The sequence below is a fragment of the Caretta caretta genome, chromosome 10 (genome assembly GCF_965140235.1).
Source record: "Caretta caretta isolate rCarCar2 chromosome 10, rCarCar1.hap1, whole genome shotgun sequence".
NCBI lineage: Eukaryota > Metazoa > Chordata > Testudines > Cheloniidae > Caretta > Caretta caretta.
The window spans coordinates 38,033,488-38,061,145 of record NC_134215.1 but is presented as its reverse complement, the minus strand read 5'-3'; the positions used below and the strand labels follow the sequence as shown (position 1 = coordinate 38,061,145).

Genomic DNA, 27,658 nt, shown 5'->3' with positions numbered 1-27,658 from the left:
GTGCCTGCATGCATCCGCTTTACGCCCATCTCTCACTATGAGACACCAGGAGGGGAAGGACAGATTACCCCAGAGCTGCCCACGGAAGGGCTTCTTGCACCTCCATCTGCTGGATGTAGCACTGGCCCCAGGCCAGCGGCTGGGTTAGCGAGCCCCGCGTTTCTGGCGTGGGAACGGTGGAAGAACCTCGCAGAAGCGCTGTCCCTGAAAGCGTTAAAGCTGCGCCCCTCCCCTCGCAGTAAAACCTCCTCCAGGGACCTTCCCAGCAGCCTTTGCTGGCTCTCCCCACAACCAAACAAAGAGCGCAGGAGCTTTCAAACTGCTGCAGCCCCACGCCGAGTTGGATACCGGAGAAGGGGCAGTGGGGGCCTCGCTAGCGGAGCCCAGCCGGGCTGGCCGCGGCTCCGGGGGGGCCGGCTCGTTCCTACTCGCCGTGCGTAGAGACGGGGCGCCGGACGCATGGTGCGTGCGCTTCCGTGTTCTAACGGGGCGTGGCGGGGGCTGGGGTGATGGGGGGCGCGTCTCCAAGGCACCGGCATTGGGTAGGGAGCTGTCTGCCTTGCTGGCTGCGCCTGGGGCTGTGTCTTCTAACGGCGGGATTCCTGCGCGCTGGCTGGGGTCGCTGGTTCCGGTCCCTGTAGTCCCGGGTGTCTCCTGAGAGCGGCTTGGTGGCTATACGGGGGGGGTCCCTGCTGCTGCCCTGGTTGTAGATATCTGAGGGTCGGGTTCCTGCGAGCCGTGACATGTCCCGCTTCACGTAGGGAGTCAGTGTCAGCGCGGGGTCAGAAATCAGAGGGGCAGTGTGGAGGACAGGGGGAGCGGGAGGTGCGGTTTGCTAATTCAGCCTCTGTGGCTTCGTGCCCATCACTTTATCTCTCTGTCTCGCTTGTCCTAGCCATAAAATGTAGGCAACAATACTGACTGCTACCTTCTTTACAGAGGGGGACAGGGAGTGGTGCTGTTAAGATTTATCAGTGCACAGTCAACCTGTGGAACTCCTTGCCAGGGGATGTTCTGAAGGCAAAAACTATAACTGAATTAAAAAAGAATTAAATAAATTCATGGAGGATATTGGATAACACAGAAAGTTTGTGCAGACTTCTCTTTGGGCTTGGATGTTTTCCATTTTGTTAGCTCTTTGTCTCCACAGTATGACTTGACTAAAAGCACAGCAAAGTGGAGAACTGTGCTAAAGAATTGCCAGTGCCAGACCGGAGGATATTGGAGGATCAATGGCTATTAGCTAAGATGGTGAAGGATGCTACCCCATGCTCTGGGTGTCCCCCCTATCCATTCCCTGCATCTGGGATGGGTCACTTGATGATTGCCCTGTTCTGGTCATTCCCTTTGAAGCATCTGGTATTGGCCACTGTCAGGAGATAGGATACTGGGCTAGATGGACTACTGTGCTAGATGGACTACTGGTCTGACCCAGTGTGGCGGTTCTTATGTTCTTAATGTTTATAGAGTGCCACAGAAGTGTGAACTATGACTGTGTCATGTGACCAGGTGCTCTGTTTTTATGTCTATCTTTTTAGTTAGAGGATACCCCATCACTGTGGCATGGAGATGCTTATAGAGAAGGGTCTCCTAAAACTATAAAGTACCTAGATAATCAGCTAGTGCTTCAATTGTACCGCATGCTGAAGCACTCAAGTTTGATTGTTTATTTTATTATGAAGTGGATGGTGGAAAGATGCATTTGCCCAATACATGGCTTTGTTCTATTGGACTATGCAGCACCATGCCTATTGCACAAAGATTGCATCCTGGTGCCATCTCATCATATAGCATCTCATTGCTGATGGTTTCCATTCACTGCGGGCACTTTAGGCCCTGTGTTTTTTTATTTTTTTTTTTTAAATTAAGATCAGAGGTGTGTGACTCTCTCCACATGTGCTAATGGGGTGAGATGGGCATTTGGCTTTATGGGATGCGATCGCCTGTCATGTTAGCAGTAAACAAACTGCAAGGTGGGGAAGATTTTACCTATGTGCTCTGGAAGCTGGAAACCTTTCATCTTAATTGCATGTGTCATAATGGGACCAAATTGTTACTGGAGGGAACTGAGATGGGCCCCTATTTGCAATGACTGCACACCTGGGCGTTAAGCACATAGGTCTGAAACTGTAGACAAGAGTTTTTTCTTGGTTTCCCTCTCCCCTCATTGTACCCTTCTGACACTGTCAACTTGGTGAAAAATCAGAATTTACCTAGAAGTTGTAACATCTTTTTAACTGTAGACTCTGATCCCTGGATTTTTATCCACCTATATCATCATGGTTTAAAACTGATCCTTGCAACACAGTCTTGCTGCTAGTTCAAAAACAAACAAACCTCTAACTTCTAGTACTGTACATGGGTGAGAGTGCATCAGTACCAGTTTGTTTGTTTAGGATCTGGGCTTTAAAATGGTTTTTCAGTGACCTTTATAAAGCATGCCCTGCCTCTGTAGGAATATGCTTGCTGAATATTAAACCTCCTGATCCCAACACAAGGAACAAGCATTACATTTTTTTAGACCTTTGCAGGACACACAATAAGTCAGAGGTGTGGGGGGTGTGTGGTTTTATTTTTAAATTCTCCAAGCTGCTTCAGAATCACATGCAGATGGGGGAAATTAGGAGGCTTAAAGCTATAGTAGCATTTTTAAGCTAGGTCAATAGTAGGTAGTCAGTCTTCCTAGGGCACTTTTTGGGTTTGCCTTGGTCAGACAGACATGGTGGATTTGCTGGATTGCTGGGCCTTTTGGCCCACAACCTCTTGTGTCTCAGGATATCAACTTCTTTTGGCAGGAATTTTGCTTTCTTTCTGACCTGTGATGTTAGATGGCCTAACTTTAAGATCAGTGGTTCTTACTGAGCAAATAAAGTTTCTCACACTTGTGTAAAAGCATACAAGGTAAAGATCATAACCTTTTTTCTGTAGGCTCAAGATGTTTTACACTTTCTGTTTACAGAGTAGCAGCCGTGTTAGTCTGTATTCGCAAAAAGAAAAGGAGTTCTTGTGGCACCTTAGAGACTAACCAATTTATTTGAGCATAAGCTTTCGTGAGCTACAGCTCACTTCATCGGATGCATAAAGTGGAAAGTACAGTGAGGAGATTTTATGCATACACACAGACCATGAAAAAATATACATTGTAAGGAGAGTGATCATTTAAGATGAGCTATTACCAGCAGGAGAGTGGGGTGGGGGGAGAGAAAACCTTTTGAAGTGATAATCAACATGGGCCATTTCCAGCACATTTCCAGGAGTTAACAAGAACGTCTGAGGAACAGTGGGGGGGGCTGGGGGGGGGGAAGGAATAAACAAGGGGAAATAGTTTCACTTAGTATAATGACTCAACCACTCCCAGTCTCTATTCAAGCCTAAGTTAATTGTATCCAATTTGCAAATGAATTCCAATTCAGCAGTCTCTTGTTGGAGTCTGTTTTCAAAGTTTTTTTGTTGAAGGATAGTCACTTTGAGATCAGAAATCGAGTGTCCAGAGAGATTGAAGTATCTTAAAAAGAAAAGGAGTACTTGTGGCACCTTAGAGACTAACCAATTTATCCGATGAAGTGAGCTGTAGCTCACGAAAGCTCATGCTCAAATAAATTGGTTAGTCTCTAAGGTGCCACAAGTACTCCTTTTCTTTTTGTGAATACAGACTAACACAGCTGTTACTCTGAAACCTGAAGTATCTTAGTGCTTTTAAAAAAAAAAAACTATTTTAGCCAAACTTCTGTGAAATAGGGAAGTACTATCCTCCATTGTACAGACTGTGCAAGTGAAGCACGGAGAGATTGACTTGTGTAGACATAGATCTTGCTGGGCATGAGTAAACTTGCATATAGTTTGATTTGAGTACAAGATTGTAAATAAGGTGTGACAGACTGTGTGCTGGAGGTTGTGTTTTCAGTCTAGTTGAGATAAGTGGGAACAGTGTGAATTGATAAACATGAAATGTAGATAAGGTGAAAACATAAGTTATTGGTCCTTACATGATGTGCAAAGCGATTGGTCCTTACATGATCCATACGATGTCCAAACCAATTAGATTAAAAAAGTAGAGATGTTAGTAGCTAGGAAAAAAGTATATAAACTGTGTAGTGTGGGGTCTAATTTGGAATTGTGGCATCACCCTGTACCTAACCCTGCTCAGCAAGGGCATAGAGCTGTTACATGCCTAATAAAGTAACCTTAGTGATGATCTGGAGTCGAGCTGAGTGTTTGGATCCCAGAGAACTGGATGGAGCATTCTCCCAGAACTGTGTGAGGTGTTCTGGATTAGCCAAGTGGAAAAGATTTCGGAGGGAATCCCAACAACTTCTCAAAGGTGAGAGAGACTGTAGCAGAGTCAGGAATGGAACCTATCCTTCTTCCAAGTATTGTGCCTTAGCCAGAAGTCTGTTCTTCTTCTGACATACTGAAGGCTGACAGAAAAGTGACATTGTTTGCATCCGATGAAGTGAGCTGTAGCTCACAAAAGCTCATGCTCAAATAAACTGGTTAGTCTCTAAGGTGCCACAAGTACTCCTTTTCTTTTTGCGAATACAGACTAACATGGCTGTTACTCTGAAACCTGTCATTGTTTGTTATGATGCTCTCCCTTAGCAGAGAGTGAGCCAGCATGGCTCAGATAACAGCACCATCTTCATTCAACCAGCCAACTGCTCTTGTAACAAACCTGCTCCTAGACCTTTTCCTAAAGCAGCTGAGTAACTAATTCTGCAGAGAAAATCAGGACTCTGTATCACAGAATGTTTGCACAGACTTCTCTTTGGGCTTGGATGTTTTCCATTTTGTTAGCTCTTTGTCTCCACAGTATAACTTGACTAAAAGCACAGCGAAGTGGAGAACTGTGCTAAAGAATTGCCAGTGCCAGACTACCAAACCCAGAAAGGACTTCATCTCTGTTCTATAAAGTCTGTATTTGCAAATGTTCTTGATGAGCTTGGTCTGTTTTTCATCTACAGTTTAACCAAGATTTGGTTTAGGACATTGTGACACTGACAGGTCAGCTCAAGCCAAAGCCATAGGGCAATTCACTTGTGTATGAATATCAAAGAAATGTTAAGTGTAATAATATGCATAGACTAATTCACTCATGTTAATTGAGATCAAAGGAGATGTTAATTGTATTGTTTTCACCTATCTATATCCTATTGTTTGCTATCATATTACATATACACTACATATATCCTGTAATTAGATAATCCTAGATCAAAGTGTGTGTTTGTGAACATCAGAAGGTATTTGACCTATAGACATCATGAAAGCTAATGAACGATTGTTGTTTGCTGTTAAAAACATTTGTATTTATGTATAATCCTGTAATTAAAATTACTTCTCAAAGAAATCTTGTGCAACGTTAATGAAGGACTTAATGGCTGTACCAGGAAATGCTAATTTCAAAGCAAGGAGCCAGGTAGTAGGTAAAAACACTTGTCAGATTATCTGCAGAAAGAAGATAGAAGTACTGATTCAAAGAAATGTTTTCATCTCTGACTATTTGGACTTTTACAGGGAAGATACCAAATGCAAAGTGGAGATCTCCTGAAAATATTTTTGGGAAACTGGCAGTTTATTACATCAACTGCTATCATTTACACTTACAAACTTAGACTCACCTGTTAAAAGAAAAGGAGGACTTGTGGCACCTTTGAGACTAACAAATTAATTTGAGCATAAGCTTTCGTGAGCTACAGCTCACTTCATCGGAAGCATCCTGAGCCTGTGCACCTTTCCCTGAAACAGCATCAAGCAGCTTGCTGGATCTTTTTGATTTCTTTCTCCAGATACAGTACTTAATGTTTTCCAATCAGTCCGTACTCATTCATCTGAGTAGGGAAGGAAATAGGCTTCTAGGATGGCGGCTGGCACAACTGATTAAGAGAGCTTTAAGCTAGGAATTTGGGGGAGATGGTTGGGAGATATCCAAGTAATCTCCATGCCGGATTTTAGCATTGAGAGGGAAGAAAACAAAGTAAGAAAGGATACAGCCGTGGGTAAGAGAATGGATATAAGGAGGAAGGGCAGTGTGGATACCAGTCTAATAGGTCATACTGGCCTAATCAGGTACAGAATGTGAGCGAGGCCAAACAGCAAAAATTAAGATGTTTGTACACCAATGCGAGGAGCCTAGGTAACAAAATGGAGGAACTAGAGCCACTGGTGCAGGAAGTGAAACCAGATATTATAGGGTTAACAGAAACATGGTGGAACAGTTGTCTTGACTGGACTGTGGGTATTGAAGGGTATGTGCTGTTTAGGAAAGACAAACAAAGGTAAAGGTGGTGGAGTAGCATTGTATATCAATGATGAGATAGAATGTAAAGAAATAAGAAGCGGTGGAATGGATAAGACAGAGTCCGTCTGGGCAAAAATTATATTGGGGAAGAAAACTACTAGAGCCTCCCCTGGGATAGTGTTTGGGGTGTGCTATAGACCACCGGGATCTAATTTGGATATGGATAGAGCCCTCTTTAATGTTTTTAATGAAGTAAATACTATTGGAAACTGCATGATCATGGGAGACTTTAACTTCCCAGATATAGACTGGAGGACGAGTGCTAGTAATAATATTAGGGCTCAGATTTTCCTAGATGCGATAGCTGATGGATTCCTTCATCAAGTAGTTGCTGAACCGACTAGAGGGGATGCCGTTTTAGATTAGGTTTTGATGAGTAGTGAGGACCTCATAGAAGAAATGGTTGTAGGGGACAATCTTGGTTCAAGTGATCATGAGCTAATTCAGTTCAAACTGAATGGAAGGATTAACAAAAATAAATCTGCAGCTAGGGTTTTTGATTTCAAAAGGGCTGACTTTCAAAAATTAAGGAAATTAGTTAGGGAAGTGGATTGGACTGAAGAACTTATGGATCTAAAGGCAGAGGAGGCCTGGGATTACTTTAAATCAAAGCTGCAGTAGCTATCGGAAGCTCGCATCCCAAGAAAGGGGAAAAAATTCATAGGCAGGAGTTGTAGACCAAGCTGGATGAGGAAGCATCTCAGAGAGGTGATTAAGAAAAAGCAGAAAGCCTACAAGGAGTAGAAGAGGGGAGGGATCAACAAGGAAAGCTACCTTATTGAGGTCAGAACATGTAGGGATAAAGTGAGACAGGCTAAAAGTCAAGTAGAGTTGGATCTTGCAAAGGGAATTAAAACCAATAGTAAAAGGTTCTATAGCCATATAAGAAAGAAGTGGGACCGCTAAATACTGAGGATGGAGTGGAGGTCAAGGATAATCTAGGCATGGCTCAATATCTAAACAAATACTTTGCCTCAGTCTTTAATAAGGCTAAAGAGGATCTTAGGGATAATGGTAGCATGACAAATGGGAATGAGGACATGGAGGTAGATATTACCGTATCTGAGGTAGAAGCGAAACTCAAACAGCTTAATGGGACTAAATGGGGGGGCCCAGATAACCTTCATCCAAGAATATTAAAGGAATTGGCACCAGAAATTGCAAGCCCATGAGCAAGAATTTTTAATGAATCTGTAAACTCAGGGGTTGTACCGTATGATTGGAGAATTGCTAACATAGTTCCTATTTTTAAGAAAGGGAAAAAAAAGTGATCCGGGTAACTACAGGCCTGTTAGTTTGACATCTGTAGTATGCAAGGTCTTGGAAAAAATTTTGAAGGAGAAAGTAGTTAAGGACATTGAAGTCAATGGTAAATGGGACAAAATACAACATGGTTTTACAAAAGGTATGTCGTGCCAAACCAACCTGATCTCCTTCTTTGAGAAAGTAACAGATTTTTTTAGACAAAGGAAACGCAGTGGATCTAATTTACCTAGATTTCAATAAGGTGTTTGATACCGTGCCACATGGGGAATTATTAGTTAAATTGGAAAAGATGGGGATCAATATGAAGATTGAAAGGTGGATAAGGAACTGGTTAAGGGGAGACTACAACGGGTCCTACTGTCAGGCTGGAGGGAGGTTACCACTGGAGTTCCTCAAGGATCAGTTTTGGGACCAATCTTATTTAATCTTTTTATTACTGACCTCGGCACAAAAAGTAGGAGTGTGCTAATAAAGTTTGTGGATGATACAAAGCTTGGAGGTATTGCCAATGTAGAGAAGGACCGGGATATCATATAGGAGGATTTGGATGACCTTGTAGACTGGAGTAATAGTAATAAGATGAAATTTAATAGTGAGAAGTGTAAGGTTATGGATTTAGGGATTAATAACAAGAATTTTAGTTATAAGCTGGGTACGCCTCAATTAGAAGTAATGGAGGAGGAGAAGGACCTTGGAGTATTGGTTGATCATAGGATAACTATGAGCCCCCAATGTGATATGGCTGGAAAAAAGCTAATGCGGTCTTGAGATGCATCAGGAGAGGTATTTCCAGTAGGGATAAGGAGGTTTTAGTACCGTTCTACAAGGCACTGGTGAGACCTCACCTGGAATACTGTGTGCAGTTCTAGTCTCCCATGTTTAAGAAGGATGAATCCAAACTGGAACAGGTACAGAGAAGGGTTACTAGGATGATCCGAGGAATGGAAAACCTGTCTTATGAAAGGAGACTCAAGGAGCTTGGCTTGTTTAGCCTAACTAAAAGAAGGTTGAGGGGAGATATGATTGCTCTCTATAAATATATCAGAGGGATAAATACCGGAGAGGGAGAGGAATTATTTAAGCTCAGTACCAATGTGGACACAAGAACAAATGGATATAAACTGGCCACCAGGAAGTTTAGACTTGAAATTAGATGAAGGTTTCTAACCATCAGAGGAGTGAAGTTTTGGAATAGCCTTCCAAGGGAAGCAGTGGGGGCAAAAGATCTATCTGGCTTTAAGATTAAACTTGATAAGTTTATGGAGGAGATGGTATGATGGGATAACATGATTTTGGTAATTAAATATTCATGGTAAATAGGCCTATGGCCTGTGATGGGATGTTAGATGGGGTGGGATCTGAGTTACCCAGGAAAGAATTTTCTGTAGTATCTGGCAGGTGAATCTTGTCCATATGCTCAGGGTGTAGCTGATCATCATATTTGGGGTTGGGAAGGAATTTTCCTCCAGGGCAGATTGGAAGAGGCCCTGGAGGTTTTTCACCTTCCTCTGTAGCATGGGACACGGGTCACTTGCTGGAGGATTCTCTGCCCCTTGAAGTCTATAAACCACGATTTGAGGACTTCAATAGCGCAGACATAGGTGAGAGATTTTTTGCAGGGGTGGGTGGGTGAAATTCTGTGGCCTGCATTGTGTAGGAGGTCAGACTAGATGATCATAATGGTCCCTTCTGACCTTAATATCTATGAATCTACAGTCAGTACTGTAGATGAAAACATCATCCAGGTAAACTGCTAGGAAATCCCCATACCCTTAAAGACTGTGTCCAGCAGCCTCTGAAATAGGGACAAAGCACTTGTAACCTCAAAAGGTATAGTTGTAAATGGAGCTGTTACACAAGGACTTGTGCTGTTGCCCAGTGCTACCAGAGCTGTTCTGAGGTGCATTTCTATGCAAGCCTGACCAGTCCACTCACCTGCATTAGTAGGAGGCTTTCCCAGGTGTGTAGTTACTCAGAAATTGATGGTAATATTTCATTTTTAAAGTCTTTTTCGCCCTTTTGGTTGCAAGAAAACCTTCCAAATATGAATCAAGTGGAAACCAGCACAGTGCTGTCGTCTTTAGGTCTGCTGTTGCTGCTCAGAGCTTTCCCAAGCTGCTGCAGAATGACTGGAGTCTTGCCAGTTTTTGCTGATGCTATTTAGAACCCTGTGGGAAAGCAGCAAAACTGACAAGAACTGGTCAGGGTCACTGTGCCATTGCCAGGAATACCTGAGCAGCTGGGGGTAGTAGGACCACTCACTATAAAGGAGGCTGAGAGAGGGGTATAGTAGCAGAATGCCCTCTAATTACTCTGTTTTCAGCCAGGAGATCAGAATGGAGGGACACATAAAGAGACTGCACTTCTCTTCCAGCAGCTGGAGGGGAGAGGGGTGGGTTTCCTTGGATTTGTAAATAAAAATGTGTGACCAGGATCATAGAATCATAAATCTGGAAGGGACCTTGATAAGTCATCTAGTCCAGCCCTTTGCACTGAAGCAGGACTAAGTATTATCTAATTCTAGACCATCCCTGACGGGTGCTTGTCTAATCTGCTCTTAAAACATCCAATGATGAAGATTTCACAACCTCACTAGGCAATTTATTCTCGTGCTTAACTTCCCTGATGGGAAGGTTTTCTTAATGTCCAATCTCAATCTCCCTTGCTGCAATTTAAGCCTATTAAGTCTTGTTTTGTCTTAAGTACTACAGGAGAACAATTTATTATCCTCCTCTTTATAACAATCTTTTATGTACTTGAAGACTGTTCTCCTGTCCCCTCTCAGTCATCTCTTCTCCAGACTAAACAAACCCAATTTTTTTCAATCTTCCCTCATAGATCATGTTTTCTAGACATTTAATCATTTTTATTGCTCTTCTCTGGACTTTCTCCAATTTGTCCATATCTTTCCTGAAATGTGGTGCCCAGAACTGGACACAATACTCCAGCTGAGGCCTAATCGGGCACAGAGTAGAGCGAAATAATTAGTTCTTGTGTCTTGGTTACAACACTCCTGCTAATACTTCCCAGAATGATGTTTGCTTTTTTTGCAACAGTGTTACACTGTTGGCTCATATTTAGCTTATGATTCACTATGACCCCCAGATCCCTTTCCGCAGTACTCCTTCCTAGACAGTCATTTCCCATTTTGTATATGTGCAACTGATTGTTCCTTCCTAAGTGGAGTACTTTGCATTTGTCCTTATTGAATTTCATCCTATTTACTTCAGACCATTTCTCCAGTTTGTCCAGATCATTTTGAATTTTAATCCTATCCTCCAAAGCAGTTGCAACCCCTCTCAGTTTGGTATCATCTGCAGGCTTTATAAGTGTACTTTGTATGCCGTTATCTAAATCATTGATGAAAATATTGAACAGAACCAGACCCAGACCCAGAATTGATCCCTGCGGGACCCCACTCATTACGCCCTTCCAGCATGACTGTGAACCACTGGTAACTACTCTCTGGGAACGGTTTTCCATCAAGTTATGCACCTACCTTAGAGTAGCTACAGCTAGGTTGCATTTCCCTAGTTTGCTTATGAGAAGGTCATGCAAGACAGTATCAAAAGCTTTAACTAAAGTCAAGACATACCACGTCTACCACTTCCCCTCTATCCACAAGGCTTGTTACCCTGTCAAAAAAGGCTATCAGGTTGGTTTGACATGATTTGTTCTTGACAAATTCATGCTGACATTTACTTATCACCTTCTTGTCTTTAGATGTTTGGAAATTGATTGCTTAATTATTTGCTCCATTATCTCTCCAGGTACAGAAGTTGAACTGACTGGTCTGTAATTCCCTGGGATGTTCTTATTTCCCTTTTTATAGATTGGCACTATATTTGCCCTTTTCCAGTCTTCTGGAATTTCTCCAGCCTTCCATGACTTTTCAAAGATAATCGCTAATGGCTCAGATACCTCCTCAGTCAGCTCCTTGAGTAGGATGCATTTCATCAGGCCCTGGTGACTCGAAGACATCTAACTTGTCTAAGCAATTTTTAACTTGTTCTTTCCCTCTTTTAGCCTCTGATCCTACTTCATTTTCACTGGCATTCACTATGTTAGACGTCCAATCACCACCAACCTTTTTGGTGAAAACCGAAACAAAGAAGTCATTAAGCACCTCTGCCATTTCCACATTTTCTGTTGTTGTTTCCTCACCCTCTCATTGAATAACGGGCCTACTCTGTCCTTAGTCTTCCTCTTACTTCTAATGTATTTGTAGAATGTTTTCTTGTTACCCTTTATGTCTCTAGGTAGTTTGATCTTGGTTTGTGCCTTGGCCTTTCTGATTTTGTCCCTACATACTTGTGTTATTTGGTTATAATCATCCTATGTAATTTGACAGCGTTTCCGCTTTTTGTAGGACTCTTTTAATTTTTAGATCATTGAAGATCTCCTGGGTAAGCCATGGTGGTCTCTTGCCACACTTTTTGTCTTTTCTGTGCAGTGGGACAGTTTGCTCTTGTGCTCTTAATAATGTCTCTTTGGAAAAACTGTCAACTGTCTTCAATTGTTTTTCCCCTTAGACTTGCTTCCCATGGGATCTTACCTACCAACTCCCTGAGTTTGCTAAAGTCTGCCTTCTTGAAATCCATTGTCTTTGTTTGGCTGTTCTTCCTCCTTCCATTCCTTAGGATCATGAACTTTATCATTTCATGTTCACTTTCACCTCAGCTGTCTTCCATCTTCAAATTCTCAACCAGTTCCTCCCTATTTGTCAAAATCAAATCTAGAACAGCCTCTCCCCTAGTACCTTTCTCCGCGTTCTGAAATAAAAAATTGTCTCTAATACACTCCAAAAACTTGTTGGATAATCTGTGCCCTGCTATGTTATTTTCCCAGCAGATGTCTGAGTAGTTGAAGTCCCCCCATCACCACCAAGTCCTGTGCTTTGGATGATTTTGTTAAAAAAAGCCTTATCCACCTCTTCTTCCTGGTTAGGTGGTCTGTAGCAGACCCCTATGATATCACCCTTGTTTTTTACCCCTTTTATTGTTATCCAGAGACTTTCAACAAGTCTGTCTCCTATTTCCATTTCAACCTCAGTCCAAGTATATACATTTTTAATATATAAAGCAACACCTCCTCCCTTTTTTCCCTGCCTGTCCTTCCTGAGCAAGCTGTACCCTTCTATACCAATATTCCAGTCATATGTATTATCCCACCAAGTCTGTGATGCAGCTATGTCATAGTTGTTTATTTACTAGCATTTCAGGTTCTTCCTGCTTATCCCCCATACTTCTCGCATTAGTATAGACATCTAAGATACTGATTTAATTTCCCCTCCCAGTTCTGTCTTGTCTCTCCTTTGTCCCTGCTATAACAGCCAATGCTCTCCCCTCCCCTCCCCCCATAAAAAAAAATTCTGACCCTTCTCCCGGGTCTCCATGTTTTTGACTTACCTGTGGGCTTTGGTCACCTGTCCCTTCAAACCTAGTGTAAAGCCCTCCTCACTAGGTTAGCCGGTCTTTATGCAATATGCTCTTTCCCTTCCTCGATAGGTGGACCCCATCTCTGCTTAGCAGTCCTTCTTCCTGAAACAGCATCCTGTAGTTAAGAAACCTGAAGCCCTCCTGGCAACACCATCCTCGCAGCCAGGCATTCACCTCCAGGATGCATTTGTCTCTGCCTGGGCCCTTACCCTTGACTGAAGGATCAAAGAGAACACCACCTCTACTTCCAACTCTTTCACCCTTACTTCCATAAAGTAATATGCATAAACATCCGATGAAGTGAGCTGTAGCTCATGAAAGCTTATGCTTAGATAAATTGGTTAGTCTCTAAGGTGCCGTAAGTACTCCTTTTCTTTTTAGGGAGGTATAGGATTTTATGGTATACCTCCAAGAATGAGTAACTGAGTCTCCCTGCCCTTGTTAAATCTCTCTGTAGACAGGCCTCTGCATGGCTGCAACACTTTTTTTAGCCAAGTGATCTGCAGCTCAGCAGTGCTGCTCCTTGCACGATATATTGGAATTGGAAAAGGTTCAGAAAAGGGCAACAAAAATGATTAGGGGTATGGAACGGCTTCTGTATGAGGAGAGATTAATAAAACTGGGACTTTTCAGCCTGGAAAAGAGACTACTAAGGGATGATATGATTGAGGTCTATAAAATCATGACTGATGTGGAGTAAATAGGAAGTGTTATTTACTCCTTCTCATGACACAGGAACTAGGGGTCACCCAATGAAATTAATAGGCAGCAGGTTTACAACAAACAGGAGGAGGTATTTCTTCTCACAACGCACAGTCAGTCTGTGGAACTCTTTGCCAGAGGATGTTGTGAAGGCCAAGACTATGACAGGGTTCAAAAAAGAACTAGATAAGATCATGGAGGATAGGTCCATCAATGGCTCTTAGCCAGGACGGGCAGAGATGGTGTCCCTAGCCTCTCTGTGCCAGGAGCTGGGAATGAGCGACAGGGAATGGATCACTTGGTTTTACCTGTTCTGTTCATTCCTTCTGGGGCACCTGTCATTGGCCACTGTTGGCAGACCAGATACTGGGCTAGATGGACCTTGGTCTGACCCACTATAGCCATCTTGTGTCAGTGGCTGCCGGTGTGCTCTGAAGAATTCCCCACTCAAACAGCTGAGCCAGGTCCCATACCTGCCCCGCTAATTTGGGGAACTGATGCTAGGGCCATCATCCTCTTGCCCATCCTGAAAGCATGCAGTATATGGTAGCCAGACCATCGTGTTGCAGTGCTACTCTCTGTTTTCAGGGGAAACATGTAGGCTCTGATTCTTCCCTCGCTCACACCAATGGAAATTGGGAGTGACTCCACTAAAGTAAAACGATTTACACCAGTGGCAAACTGCTGTAGTGAGCTCAGAATCATACTAGTAGCCTTGTGTATCCTAGGGGAATAAAGTGTTATAAATTTATCAGAAGCTGTAAATACAGAAGGGAGAAGTAAGTTTATCCAGATGTAAATTTTGCAGCTGGATAAGTACCCCATAGCTATCTGGGAATCTGGAATTTAACTCCTTGGGTCACCAGGACTGCTAGATGACTTTAACACAAAATATAACTGCTGACATAAAATGCGTATGTCCAGTCAGCTGTAAAAGGTCTTGCAATAAAGTAAACTTCTCTGATGGATGAAACTTGGAACTTGCACAAAGGCAAGCTGTTTTGAGTGTTATAGGTGCTTTTCATCCCAAAAGGATCCAAAGTGCTTTACAGAATATGGCTCCCAGTTTTGCAGATGGATGTGTGTGGCAGGGATCCTTACTTCCCCCATAAAATCCTGTTAATGTGGCTCTGCATGGGTACAGGGTTTTGCCTGCACATGCCTGATTGCATGATCAGGCCTTATCTATTTACAACTGAAATGCAGCTCTATGGAACATAGCCTCGTAAGTGAAAAAGAGGGGTGTTTTGGTCAAATACACTGTGCCAAAACTCTGCTGTTAAAAAGGGCCATGGGACCTTTAATATCCATGTAAAGTAGACAAGACCTCTGCTTTGTAGGATTTGAAAGACCCACGCAGTGTAAACTATATGGAGTTCTTCTACTCTGGAAACGAGAGCTGTGTCAGCAATTCCAGGGACTCTGTATATTTCTGCATGATACTAAACCTGTTTTCCAGCAACATATTTGATTTCGGCTTAGAATGTATGTCATTGGCCGTGATGAGTTTCAGATGCCAGGGGGAGTGGGAACACTGGAATCCAAACATGGCTTAACATCAGACAAGGTGTCCTACATTTAACAGTAAATGAAATCACTAGTCAGTGATGCTTCCCTAGCCTCCATGAATAAGTGGCATTGTCTCTAACAGTGGGACCACAAAACCAAACTAGAGGGAGTTTTCTAATGGAAACTCCAGCAAATTCAAAACTGCAGGTCAGGGAAGCCACCTTCTTTTTAAAAAGTTGATTTTCTCTGTTCCAAAAAGAAAAAAGCTAAGAAATTAATGAACCTCTGGAAGGATCATGGTGGAGGAGTGTAAAGGTCTCTTTAATAAATGTGTAACTCAGTCAGTTGTGTTACATAACCTTTGTGCCCTGAGCAGCCGTAGCTCTGTCAGCAAAAATGATGTGGAGAACTCAGCCCTTGCAAATGTGCAGCTTTTTTGATAAAGAAAAGCTGGAAGCATGCAGAGGGATCAATATAAACAAAGGCTAAACAGAAAACAAGGCAGATCAGAGCTGTTAAAGTACAGACTCGAAATACCTAGGTTATTGTCTAGTGAGGAAAGAGCAAGCCTGTTTTCCTCTCCTGAGCAGGAGCAGTAAAATAGCCAGAGTCTTGCTGTGCAATTTGTATTGTGCACCTAAAACTAGCCAGAACAGAATGGGATCTACAACCATTCGCCTCCTGTGTGTTGGTCTGAATTTGGCTCAGTTTAGTAAGAAACCAAAAATTGTTACCATCTGACAGCTTTGCAGTGGCTTGTGTGACATCTGTGGGGCTTGGTCCAGTATCTAGTGCACAAGAGCCCACATTCATAAACCACCATCACAGAACCAATTACTGTAGTCCTGTTAATCTTTGTACAAAGGCTAAAGTCTAAATGGAACACGGAGAATGACCTAGCCTCTCATCCTTAGAGGCATACACTCACCTCATCCCTGAAGAATATTGACAGGGCAGTATGGAAAGAGCTTGCACTGCTGTTGTCTGTGCTGCACTCTTTCCAGAGAGGACTCCAGTCTGCAAGGATGTCATGTTGGCAGCTTTCACAAGCAGAAAGTCACTTGAAACTACAACCAACTGATCATGACTTTGGAGCTTCCTGGTCAATGGGAAATCTAAATGCTGATTCAATTACTTATTACAGGCGCTGGTAAAACAAGAGTAGTCCAAAGGTGTCTCCAAAGAATGAATGCCTGAGTCATCTGAAGTTAGCCCCAAAGTGAATTCTCCATAATGTGTTGGGGGGAGAGAGATTCCTACCCAGGTACCTTTGGCTGAACAGGGAGTGGAACTAATGGTAAAGGCAGGCAACTCTCGAGCACTAATGACCGGAGAGAGAGGCCCCTGAGTGGGATGGTACAAAGTGGGAAGCTTCTCCAAGGAATTCGGAAGCTGTGGAATTACCAACTCTACTGTTCCTCCTCATTGTTCCCTGTCCCTGTTCATGCAGGGAGTCTGGATAAATCCAATGCATGAGTTGTTAGTGGCTTAGTCAAGACCATGAGTTATCCTGCTGTGGGGAGTTCTTGCTGATTGGCAGATGTCTTTGGACTCCAGTTACTGTAAGAGGTGTGAGCCCTGTAGCAAGGGGAGTTAACTAGATGGTGCTAGAGCACACTTCTGTGACTGGAGTTCAGGTCTTGTTGGTTAGAAGATACTTGAACAGAGTAACTGTTCCCCCATCTAGAGCAGGGGCTATTGACCTTGGGGGTGTGAACTGGTGTTAGGGAGTTTTGTAGCCATTCTGCTCTTCCCATATTGCTAAAGGGCAGGGAGGTCCGAGTTACTAGGGAGGGATCCTAGTATGGCAAAGGCTGACCCTCTCTGGTCTGAAGCTAATAATGGCATGTAAGCAAGTCCTTGTACAAAGAGGGGCGTTTGGTTTCTCTCCGCTTTCCAGTGAATAGGACCAAGTGCATACAACAGTGTGTGGATGGTTTTTAGTTGTAAACAATTCCAGATTGGAATATATTCTACACCTCTTGAATCTAGTTTATTCCTCTTGGTCTCACAAAGGAGGGAGTAAAACTCAGAGGGACATGGTGACTGCTCTGAAATTAGGTTCAAGGAGACTCCATTTCTCCCTGTGGCTTTCCCTGGATAGTTTGCAATAATCGCTTGCCTTCTTGGCAGACCAAAGGATTTGCATTAATAAACACATGCCAGTCTGGCAACAGCTCATGAAAAGAGCTGATGTTCACTTTGTGGCTGCCACTTGAAGTGGTTGCCTTAGAAATGTCCACGATAATGAAGAAGCTTGCTAATATCTCTTGTTAGGAGAAAACCAGGCATGCCCTCTAAGCCAGGGGTTCTCAAACTGGGGGTTGGGACCCCTCAGGGGATTGTGAGGTTATTACATGGGGGGGGTTGCGAGCTGTCTGCTTTCACCTCAAACCCTGCTTTGCCTCCAGCATTCGTAATGGTGTTAAATATATAAAGAAGTGTTTTTAATGTATAAGGGGGGTCACACTCAGCGGCTTGCTATGTGAAAGGGGTCACCAGTACACAAGTTTTGAGAACCACTGCTCTAAGCCGAGTAGTGTTACAAAAATGCTGGGGGGAGGAGGGATGATGGAAATGACTCTGAAACCAATGCTTTTAAAAAAAACCCTGTGTGCTGCTAACAACAAAGTGTCAATACGTTAATTCTGGGTCTTATCCATCCTTGCCCCTCTCCCCTCCACTTCTTGCTTTGCTCCCACATGTCCCACCTGCTCCTGATGCCAGGCTGTCATAATGAGCCTGGGTTCTCCATCATTAAGGCAGCTAAATTAGAGAACAACACTTTTAAAACAAAATAACAGCAGTTGATCTTATCAGAGTTCCCTGCAGGCAACTAGCTGGCCCAGATAACACTGGGAGAATAGCCAGGTCGCAGGGAAGGCAAAACTGGCTGCCTGCTACTACTGTTCATTGTGATAGCAGTGCACATGTGAGTGCACGCACCCCCTCATTCCTTTTCTCCCCTTCCCCAGGCCAGCGCGTCTGACCTCATAGCCTCTGTAGTCTGGTTCTGCGGCCCACGTGTGGGAGATGGGGAGGATTCAGGTGGGAGTCTCAGATTTGTAGGATCTTGGCCCTGTGGTCTGAGGAGGACCCTCAGAGCAGCGAGCAGCATGGTGTGCAACTGGCCCCTGTCCCAGCAGCACCCTGAGCCAAGGCCCACTGAAGTCAGTGGAAATGTGTCCATTGAGGATAGTAGACTTTTTAATCATTCTGAAAGGAGAAGCTGGATGTAGGGAGCTTCTTACAACAACCTTGGGTCTCACCAAGATGAGAGCTGGAGGAGGGATGTGCAGGGGAGATGGGCAGCGTCTGGGAGTTGTATGGCTATCTTGGTGGTGGGGCAATGCAATTTAATTGTGGGGTATCTTTCTTGACGAGCTTGAGATAGAGCATACAAAGCTTTGGTGGTGCTTTGGTCCAATATAGTCTTAATCAACCCCTGCTCAGATAAAAATCCAAGCCTTGCACTCTTAACTTGAGGGCACCCAATACTGGTGACTTGGGGATTCCTCTGCACCCAATTTCACCTCACACTGCCTCTGTAGGTGAGCCCCTTGCTAGAGTATTTCCTCTTCCCCTTCACTTGTGATGGTTTATTCTGCTGTTTTGGGTATTTCCTCTAGAGTCCCTGCCTGAGACTGTTATGATGGGTATATGGAAGATCTACACTTGTGTGACATTCCCCTCTGGTGTTATCTGGAGCGGTGATCTGCTACGCCACTCCAATCCTTGACTCTGGGAGCTAGCCTTACCCTGCTCTGCTGTGAGAACCCCCACTCCTGAGCTGTTCACGCACAGCCTCTGGCATGTAAGATGCTCCCAGCTACTTGCAAGCGAATGACACAAGCCAATACTTCCGGTTCCAGAGACAACCCTGGGAACCTCCATCTTGCAGTGTCCAGTTATGCCCGCTGGATGCTGCAAGCTTATATGAGTTTGTCAATTTAACAAAGAAATTGATATATACCAGGCTTGTTATCACAAGGGGAGCCTCTGACACACTTCAAACCAAATGCACTGCTTCAGGTAGAATAAACAAAAAAATTTATTAACTATAAAGGTAGATTTTAAGTGATTATAAGTCAAAGCATAACGAGTCAGAGTGGTTACCAAAATAAAATAAGCACGCAGTCTAAACTCTCAACCCTATTAGACTGGGCAGCAACTAGTTTAAGCAGTTTTTTCTCACCCCACTGGATATTGAGGTCCTTAATATACAGGTTTGTCCTTTAAACCTGGGCCAATCTCCTCTATTGGAGTCTTGTCTTCTCAGTGTCTTGGTTGCTTGCAGCGTAGGTGGGGGCCGGAGACGGACCCAGTATGTGTCCACTTTCTGTTTTTTACTCTGTCCATGTGCTTGTAGAACACAAGTCCAGGCATGTCTGTGGGGCATTGCTGACTCTCTCCCAGCAAGGCTGAGCAATTCCCCTGGTGGGGCCTCCTGCAGGTGAGTCGTTGCATTGTAGCTCCCTTGCTGGGAAATGGCTATTGATGGGCTGTTTCACACCCCGCCTGGGCGTTGGTTACTTTCTTTGCTGTTGCCTCTGGGGAGCTAATAGCTGGCTCATTCCCACAATTTATAGCATGTTTTAGGCTGTGTCTACACTGCCACTTTCAGCACTAAAACTTTTGTTGTTCACGGGTGTGAAAAAATAGCCCCCTGAGCAACAAAATTTTTAGCACTGAAAAGCACCAGCACAGACAGCGCTTTATGGCCAGGAGCCATGCTCCCAGCGATAAAGCTACCACAGCTCGTTAGGGGTGGTTTTTTTTTTTTTTTTAAATCTCTGGGAGAGCTCTCCCCCAGCGATAAAGCATGTCTACACTGCCCATGTCACAGCAGTGCCGCGGCAACGCTGCTGTGGCTGCACTGTAACGTGGGTAGTGTAGACACACCCTTAATGACAACCATACTTTACAATTCTCATAACTTCATATGCAGTAATGATACACATATATGGATAGATAAATGACTTTCAGCAGATCATGACCTTTCCTCTGATACCTTATGCCATAAATATAAAGGGAAGGGTAACCACCTTTCTGTATACAGTGCTATAAAATCCCTCCTGGCCAGAGGCAACATCCTGTTACCTGTAAAGGGTTAAGAAGCTCAGCTAACCTGGCTGGCACCTGACCCAAAGGACCAATAAGGAGACAAAATACTTTCAAATCTTGGTGGGGGGAAGGGTTTTGTTTGTGCTCTTTGTTTACGTTTTGTTCTCTTTGGACTGAGAGAGGCCAGACAGAAATCCATTTTCTCCAACCTATCCTAATCCAAGTCTCCAATATTGCAAGCAGTATAGGTAAGCCAGGCAAGGCGGATTAGTTTATCTTTTGTTTTATGTGAATTTTCCTTGTGCTAAGAGGGAGGTTTATTCCTGTTTTCTGTAACTTTAAGGTTTTGCCCAGAGGGGGATCCTCTGTGTTTTGAATCTGAATAGCCTGTAAAGTATTTTCCATCCTGATTTTACAGAGGTGATTCTTTTACCTTTTCTTTAATTAAAATTCTTCTTTTAAGAACCTGATTGATTTTTCATTGTTCTTAAGATCCAAGGGTTTGGGTCTGTGTTCACCTATACAAATTGGTGAGGATTATTATCAATTCTTCCCCAGGAAAGGGGGTGTAGGGCTTCGGGGGATATTTTGGGGGAAGATGTCTCCAAGTGGTCTCTTTCCCTGTTCTTTGTTTAAAACGCTTGGTGGTGGCAGCATACTGTTCAAGGACAAGGCAAAGTTTGTACCTGGGGGAAGTTTTTAACCTAAGCTGGTAAGAATAAGCGTAGGGGGTCTTTCATGTGGGTCCCCCACATCTGTACCCTGGAGTTCAGAGTGGGGAAGGAACCCTGACACCTTACAAGGCATGCTTTATATGTAAGATCACTATTATATGAAAGTGAGGAATATGGGGGTTACAGTACACTCCCCCAAGGTATAGAATGTCACAACTTGCCTTTGAACTTACATGCATCTGAGATCTTCTCTACTACAGTCGACAATTAGTTAATTGTATGGTTTTTGTTTTTTTTCCCAAAGGTGAAGAACTGAACAGCTTGATAACCTAAAGGGAAGGCTCTGAAGCAGCACACAGTGATGATTTGCTCACTGAAGGTGTCTTGTGGCTTAAAGGAAAAGGGTTACAGAGCTCCAGTGTGACCCTGCCTCTCTGCTGTGACCTGCCTGAATGACCCTGCTGTACTTTCCATACGGAAGCCTGTCAGCTGGCAGTGGTAGTACTGAGATTTACTGGAGTCTGATGAGAGGAAAGCCAGGCAACTGGATGCTAGGGGTTCTGCTGACTGTACTTGTCTGAGCCAGGGCAGTTCCATACCAATGATTAATGTAAGCAGCTGCAAAAACATTGGTTAGGGTTTGAGCCACAGCTGTTGGGGTGGAATTTGACTGATTTCTGAACTGGCTAGTTCCAGCAAGTAGGGTACCACGTGCTCTCAAGAACCGAAACCTAAACTCTGTCACAACAGCTCCTGGCTGGCATCCCAGCAGTTAGCAGGGTCCCCTACTGTCTTCTCTCCACCTAACCCCCAAAAAGGGCGTTCACATACTCAATACCAAACAGGGTGACTGAGTCCCATCTGATATGACAGGCCCTGGGCTGCCCAGGCCAATTGCCCTTGTTAAGGTCCTGGGATAGCACAGACAATTTTTAATAGTGACTTGACACCTGATAAATAGCACAGGGGCTTCCTAGTGGATGGGAAACATTCCTTGCTGTTTGTAAAGGAGCTTAGAGGATCTTTTTTTGTTTAAACGACAACTTTCAGAGAAGAGGCTGCACAAGGATCCTGACTCCACCCCACCCCTTTTTTCTTCTTCTGCTTATAGGCTGAAGACAGCTAGCTGAGCCCAGGGGAGTTGATCCACAGTTTGGTACGTGAGACATATGCCAGCCCTCCAGCTGGAACACTAGCAAGTTGGATTTAGCCTGCCACTTCCCCGCTCGGCATGACTGGCCCAGAATGTATGGGCTGCCACTCTCATTCCAACGGGCTGGAAGTTGAATCTCTTTCCACTTTGACAAGGGAGACACTCCACTGCAGTGCCACTTCCTTCCTGTTCCTCTCCCGCAAGGATTTGCAAGCCTGAAACGAGTAGATCATTCTATGTCTCTGATGACCAGGACAGCATCCCACAGCTGCTATCGGTCTGGAGCTGTGGTGACTCCAGAAAGGGCCATGGCTACTGTAGGCAGCCCTGGGACACACAACTAGCAGAGGCTTAACTTCTTCACTTGCACGGCATGCCCTCTTGTGTCACGGATACTAACTCTGTTACTACCCACCAAGTACCTTGTCTCCTTAACTGGCTTCTGGGACGGGAGTAATGTCACTCGGGTCCTCGTGGGAGGAACATGGCCCAGCTGGCTGTGCTAGCAGGAGTCCCAACTAAGGATGTAGCTACAGAACACTAGCACAAAAAAGCAGATTGGGAGGGGCTTTGATCCATGCCCCTTATCCTGCCGATCGAGCGATGGGCCGCTTGGACGACCATGCCAAGAAGCGGATAGTGGAGCTGCGCAAAGCTGGGCTGAGCTTCCGCAAAATCAAGAAGGTCCTAGAGCTGGACAACATCCGGGTGACCCCGCAGGCTGTTTACCTGTTCCTCAAGCGTAAGAATGTGGAGCCGGCACAGCCTCCAGGAGCCTCCCATCTCCAACCAGCCGGAGGCCGGGGGAGTAGGAGAACGGCCATCAACCGGGCTGGCTGGGAGGACGAGCAGCTCTGGAACTTGCTGCAGGAAAATGAGACTGAACAGAACAAGCAGGCAGAGCCCAGGGGCAGCAGGCAGCCAGGTCCCAGGCCCCCAGCACTCCCCGGAAGAGCCACCATGAGCTGCAAGGAGCCACACCACAATGACAACCAAGACTGCAAGGACAGCATCAAAATAATCAGTGTCACGTCGCTGTGCAAGGATAGTGAGCAGTTTGGGAAGGTGCCTGCAGTGCCCATGGGCCCATCTCCAGTGGCACAGCTATCCCCTATTAACAGTAAGGCCTGGCTTTCTCATTCGTTGTCCATTAGTCTTGGATAGGCCTCTCCACTTCTCTAAGCAGCCTGGTGAGTTGCCGAGCAGTACCAAGGGTCTCTGCTCATATCCCTGTTTTCCAAACCCAGGCAGGCTGGGCAGGACTTAGGCCCTGGAGCATAGCTGAGGTTGGGGGAAGGTGCATGGTGGAGCTGGAAGGACTTAGTCCCTATAGATGGAGGGGCCCCACTCCCCTGTGGGGCTGGGGAAAGGCTGGCACTCAATTCAGGGGTCTCATTTGAAGGTGCTTCTCTCTCTGGTTCCTCTGTCTGTCCATCCAGGTGATGACTGCTCTGGGATTCGGACCTCAGCTGTGGGTAGTCACCCGGCTCCACTCCCACCAGCCATGGTGCAGCAGCAGCTGAACAGCAGGGGCAGGATGTTCTTGCCACCTGCCAGGAATCCAGCCTTAATTGTGAAGAAGAAGATTGTGGACAGGGCTATCCACCTCCAGAAAAAGGTATGGGGCTGGGAGAGGTAGACTGGCTGTTCTGTGGCTAGAAACCCCTTCTCCAGCCCAGCAAGACTGGGGATCTGCTCACGCAGCGACCCATCAGGTTACAGTTAAATTGGCCTGAAAGGGCTGGTAACGCTCCCCCCATTCCCAACTGGAGAAGGCTCTGTGGGGAACCCAGGCTCCAGTGCGCGGGAGGGACAAGGAGATCCTGGGCTTCTATGAGGTGCCCTCTCAAGTGACCTGCTCCATGGAGTTAGGTGCGGGGGACATGGGGACAGCTCGGGGGGACTGCAGCTGTCCTCATGCAGTCTGGCAAATGCAATGGGAGGCCGATGGACTTAGTGACTCAGGCCCAAGGCTCCCCTCCCCCTTTGCCTCAGCAGATTGGATTTTTGCCCACTCAGGATCCTTGAGGTCTGTTTGTGGCTCTGCATGGCCTTGGACAAATCACTTCACTTCTCTGTGCCTCAGTTATCCCTGCTTAGCAGAGGGGGAAAGGCTGCCCTATCCCATGCAGGGGAAAGTCCTTTGAGGGCAGGCATCCTAGGTACTCTCCGACCCGCAGGCTCCACCAGTAGCGTGGGTGGAAGCTTCCGCAGCTGCACTCCCCCCACTTTGGACACCATGACAAGGACTTTGTCTTACTGGTGGCCCCAGACTCATGCTGCACGGCAACTGGCGACACCTGTGCCACATCTAGAAAAGGAGAGCAGGACAGAAATGAGTTTTTGGGCTGAGCACTGCCAGCTGGACCAGAGACCCATGCTCTCTGGACTTCTAAAGAACAGGTTTGGTCCCCACAATTGCTCCAGACCCTGGCCCAGGTGGTAGCTTCTGTTCATTCTGAGGTCTGTGCTGGAGAGGAAAGAGGAGGATTGAGGGGCAGCAGCAGAGCTGAGCAGGGAGGAGAGAGACAAGGATTGCAGGAGGTGCTGCAGGTTGGCAGCGAGATGCCCTGGTAGAGCTTAGGGGAGGGGAGAACCCAAGAACGAAGCTGCAGGTCAGGACTGAGCCACACTTGGACACTAGTCTGCATGACTGAGGCTCTAACAGGTGCTCGTGAGCTCTAGGCTCACTTGCAGTGTAATAAGGTATCTTGAATCCTGTGCTTGGCTGATGCTTGTAATTCTCCGACATTGACCAGGCAACCATTCACAACGGGCACAGTCCATCTGACTCAACGACTGTCCTGCCCTTCTTGGTGGGAGTGCAGCCGGCCAGCCAGCCTCCCAGGGCGAACCCATCTGTCATGGCAGCCTCTATGAGCCACAGCGCACATGTAAGTACCCTAAGATGCGCCCAGTCCGTAGGCACTAGCCCATCCAGTGAATGAGCCATCAGGTTGCCATGGACACCAGGATGGATCACCACAACACATTCTGGCTGGCTTGTCATGCTTCCTTGGGACAAAGCTGTAAGCGGCATAGCCACCTGCTCTTAATGACTCTGAGTGGACGCTGATCTCTGCCAGGACTCAAATGGCAGGATACAGAGGTAACATGGGGAAAACATACAAGGCTGAGGGGCAGATTGATTTAACATTTACTGTCCTGATGGCAGCATTTCTGGGGTAAGTAGCAGAGTAATGAATAACAGCGAGGCGGAGGCAAAGTTGGATCTGAGAGGAGCCTGGTGTTCTGTATCTGCTCCACTGCTAGGCCCACCCTGCTCGACTGTTGCTCAGATGGCCAGCCCAGTCTGTGCCCTGCCCAGGAGTCTTGCTTGCAGAAGTGAATGCTGCTGATTGGGGAAAGGGGAGCATGTGCCTACACTAATGAGGAGCCCTACTCCAAAGTGTCCCATTAGAAGCTGTTAGTGCACCCTATTGGGTATCTGGTCCCGGCTTCCTTTCCATGGAGCACTGCCTCGGCCCCACTGTGAATCTGGCTGAAGACCCACATCTTCACTAGAAGTTGTGGTTGCCCTCCTCCAGAAATGTCATGTACGTAGGTTCCAGGTTAGCAGATCAAGAGAGTCCCGCAGCCGCTTCTCTCCCTCCTCGATGAGGCATTTCCTAGCAGGCCTGAGCGTACAGTCCTTCACACCGCTTTCTGAAAAGGCATGGTCTCTTTCAGTTTTGCACACTGCAAGACTATTTCAGAGGGGCCAAGCTGAAGGTGAACTGGCACAGCTGGGTGGCGGGCAGGGCTGGAGTAGCAGTGGCATCGTACAATAGTAGATAGGATTGGAGGTCCGATCAGATCACAGAGGGATGCAGCTGTCTGATTCTAGCTCTCCTCCTCTCACATGCATACCTGCTAACTCTTGAAAGCAGAATATAGAGGTATGTGGTGAGCTGGTTCTATAGGAATTGGCTCGCCACTGCATTTCTGATCTTTCTTCCAGGTCAAAGATGCCAGCACTCAAACGGCCCTGCTTAACCCTACCTGTCCTTCAGGCAATCAGAACCCTGTGTGGGGTGGGCAGACGCTGGCCCCCTCACCCAGCCCCCATGCCATTGCCGAGAAGCTGGATGCTGTACGCACACAGGTACAGAAACTGACGCATGCAATGCACGCGGTGCTAGAGAGGCAGTGCCGCATGGAGCGCCAGCAGGAGCAGCAGCAGCGTTTCCAGCAAGAGGTGCTGATGACGCTTCAGCAGCTCAGCTCCACTGTGAGCCATGGGACAGTGCCAGGAAACGAGCCCTGTGTCCCCTTCAACAGCATGGCTGGTCCCTTGCCCACTGTGCCAAACTTCAGCCAATTCAAGATGGAGCTTTTCTGATGAAAGGTGATGTCAACATACATGGGCCTGGGCATAAGAGTGGCATGGAGCTAGCTCTGGACAAAGCTGCTGACATGGGCCACCCTAGCAGAAGTATAAAGGGATCCCAAGCAGGCAGCTGCAGCTGGGTGAAGAGAAGCAGGCATTAGCACTTCATAAACTGCAGCTCTAGGAGCCTGGCTAAGGACCTGCTACTGCAAGAACAGAAGACTGGGAGGAGGAAGGCCACCAATAACATCGAGACTCAATCTGCTTTGGCCTAGTTAATCCAGACCTGCTTCCCCCAGGAAGAGGCATGTACCAATGGGAAGCTGAAATAACACATGCTAAAGGAAAGCCTTAATTCTAGTCACTGTATACAGCAAATGAAATACTGGTTTAGCCCCCAAGGCTCAAAGGATATGGGACTCCAGTAGCTTAGAGAGGCTGGCTACGTTAGAAGGAAACCATGGTGGCAGGCATCACTCTCTCCTTGTCAGAGCAAGCATTTAATGTTTACACGGGGAAGGGAGTGTGAGCATTAGAATGTCCAGGACCTTCGGTTTTGGACACTTTGTGCCCTTTCTTTCAGAGTGGTATGTGGAGAGTAACATAATCTCAGTAAAGTCTATACACGCACTGCTCTAGAAACAGACTGGGCTCTATGTGGCATGCTGGTTGTTTTTCATACACCACCTCCCTATATGAGTATGACTCCATGGCGGTGAGAGACCAGCTGCAATCACCCCTATCTACATACCCGAGCTAGCTGAAGTACTGGAACAGTGAAGCCAGGGCAGTTCATGCTGCAGGGTAGGCTAGTTGCAGGAATAATGAGCCAGGGTTCCAGGCAGGCTTGTTACCCCTACACCAGCTGCACTCATGCCCCGGGATTAACGTAGGGTGGAGGATTCTCCTGCAGTGACCAAAATTTATGGGATAAGGAGCAGAGGTAGGAACTGCTCATTTCATTGCACTTCAGGCCAAGTGCTACTAAGTCCTCTCCCTGCCCCTTGATCCCAGGGATACCAAGGATAGCTGTGGCAGTTGACCACAACTTAAACAGCCCCATTCTTCCCTTCCTACATTTGGGCTGCTGTACAATAAAAAACATCTGAACACAACACAAAGTACATAACGTGGGGTGGAGTGGGTCTGTGGCATGGGGCTCATCAGGTACATAATGCGGGGTGGAGTGGGTCTATTGGATGGGGCTCGGTGGATACGTAACGCGGG

At 45.9% G+C, this 27,658-nt stretch overlaps 1 protein-coding gene across 5 annotated transcripts; it reads left to right on the top strand.

Moving 5' to 3' along the window:
* Nucleotides 1-3: 3 nt before the first annotated feature.
* Nucleotides 4-27,061, top strand: LOC125644305 (uncharacterized). Of its 5 annotated transcripts, XM_048868050.2 has the most exons (7): nt 4-462; nt 19,580-19,663; nt 21,253-21,558; nt 22,060-23,221; nt 23,541-23,719; nt 24,861-24,995; nt 26,063-27,061. In XM_048868050.2, the coding sequence occupies exons 4-7, from the start codon at nt 22,705-22,707 to the stop codon at nt 26,441-26,443; spliced, it is 1,212 nt and encodes a 403-aa protein (XP_048724007.2). In that variant the 5' UTR covers nt 4-462; nt 19,580-19,663; nt 21,253-21,558; nt 22,060-22,704; the 3' UTR covers nt 26,444-27,061. The 5 variants fall into 5 exon arrangements, with proteins under 5 accessions (XP_048724007.2, XP_048724011.2, XP_048724006.2 ...); XM_048868054.2 differs by lacking the exon at nt 19,580-19,663 and having other exon boundaries at nt 21,253-21,446; XM_048868049.2 differs by lacking the exon at nt 19,580-19,663.
* The last annotated feature ends 597 nt before the right edge of the window (nt 27,062-27,658 follow it).

Coding starts and splice junctions, on each gene's coding strand:
- LOC125644305 (XM_048868054.2), top strand. CDS start 22,705: ATGGGCCGCTTGGACGACCATGCCAAGAAGCGGATAGTGGAGCTGCGC. Junction 23,720..24,860: donor CTATCCACCTCCAGAAAAAG/GTATGGGGCTGG, acceptor GACATTGACCAG/GCAACCATTCACAACGGGCA. Junction 24,996..26,062: donor CTATGAGCCACAGCGCACAT/GTAAGTACCCTA, acceptor TCTTTCTTCCAG/GTCAAAGATGCCAGCACTCA.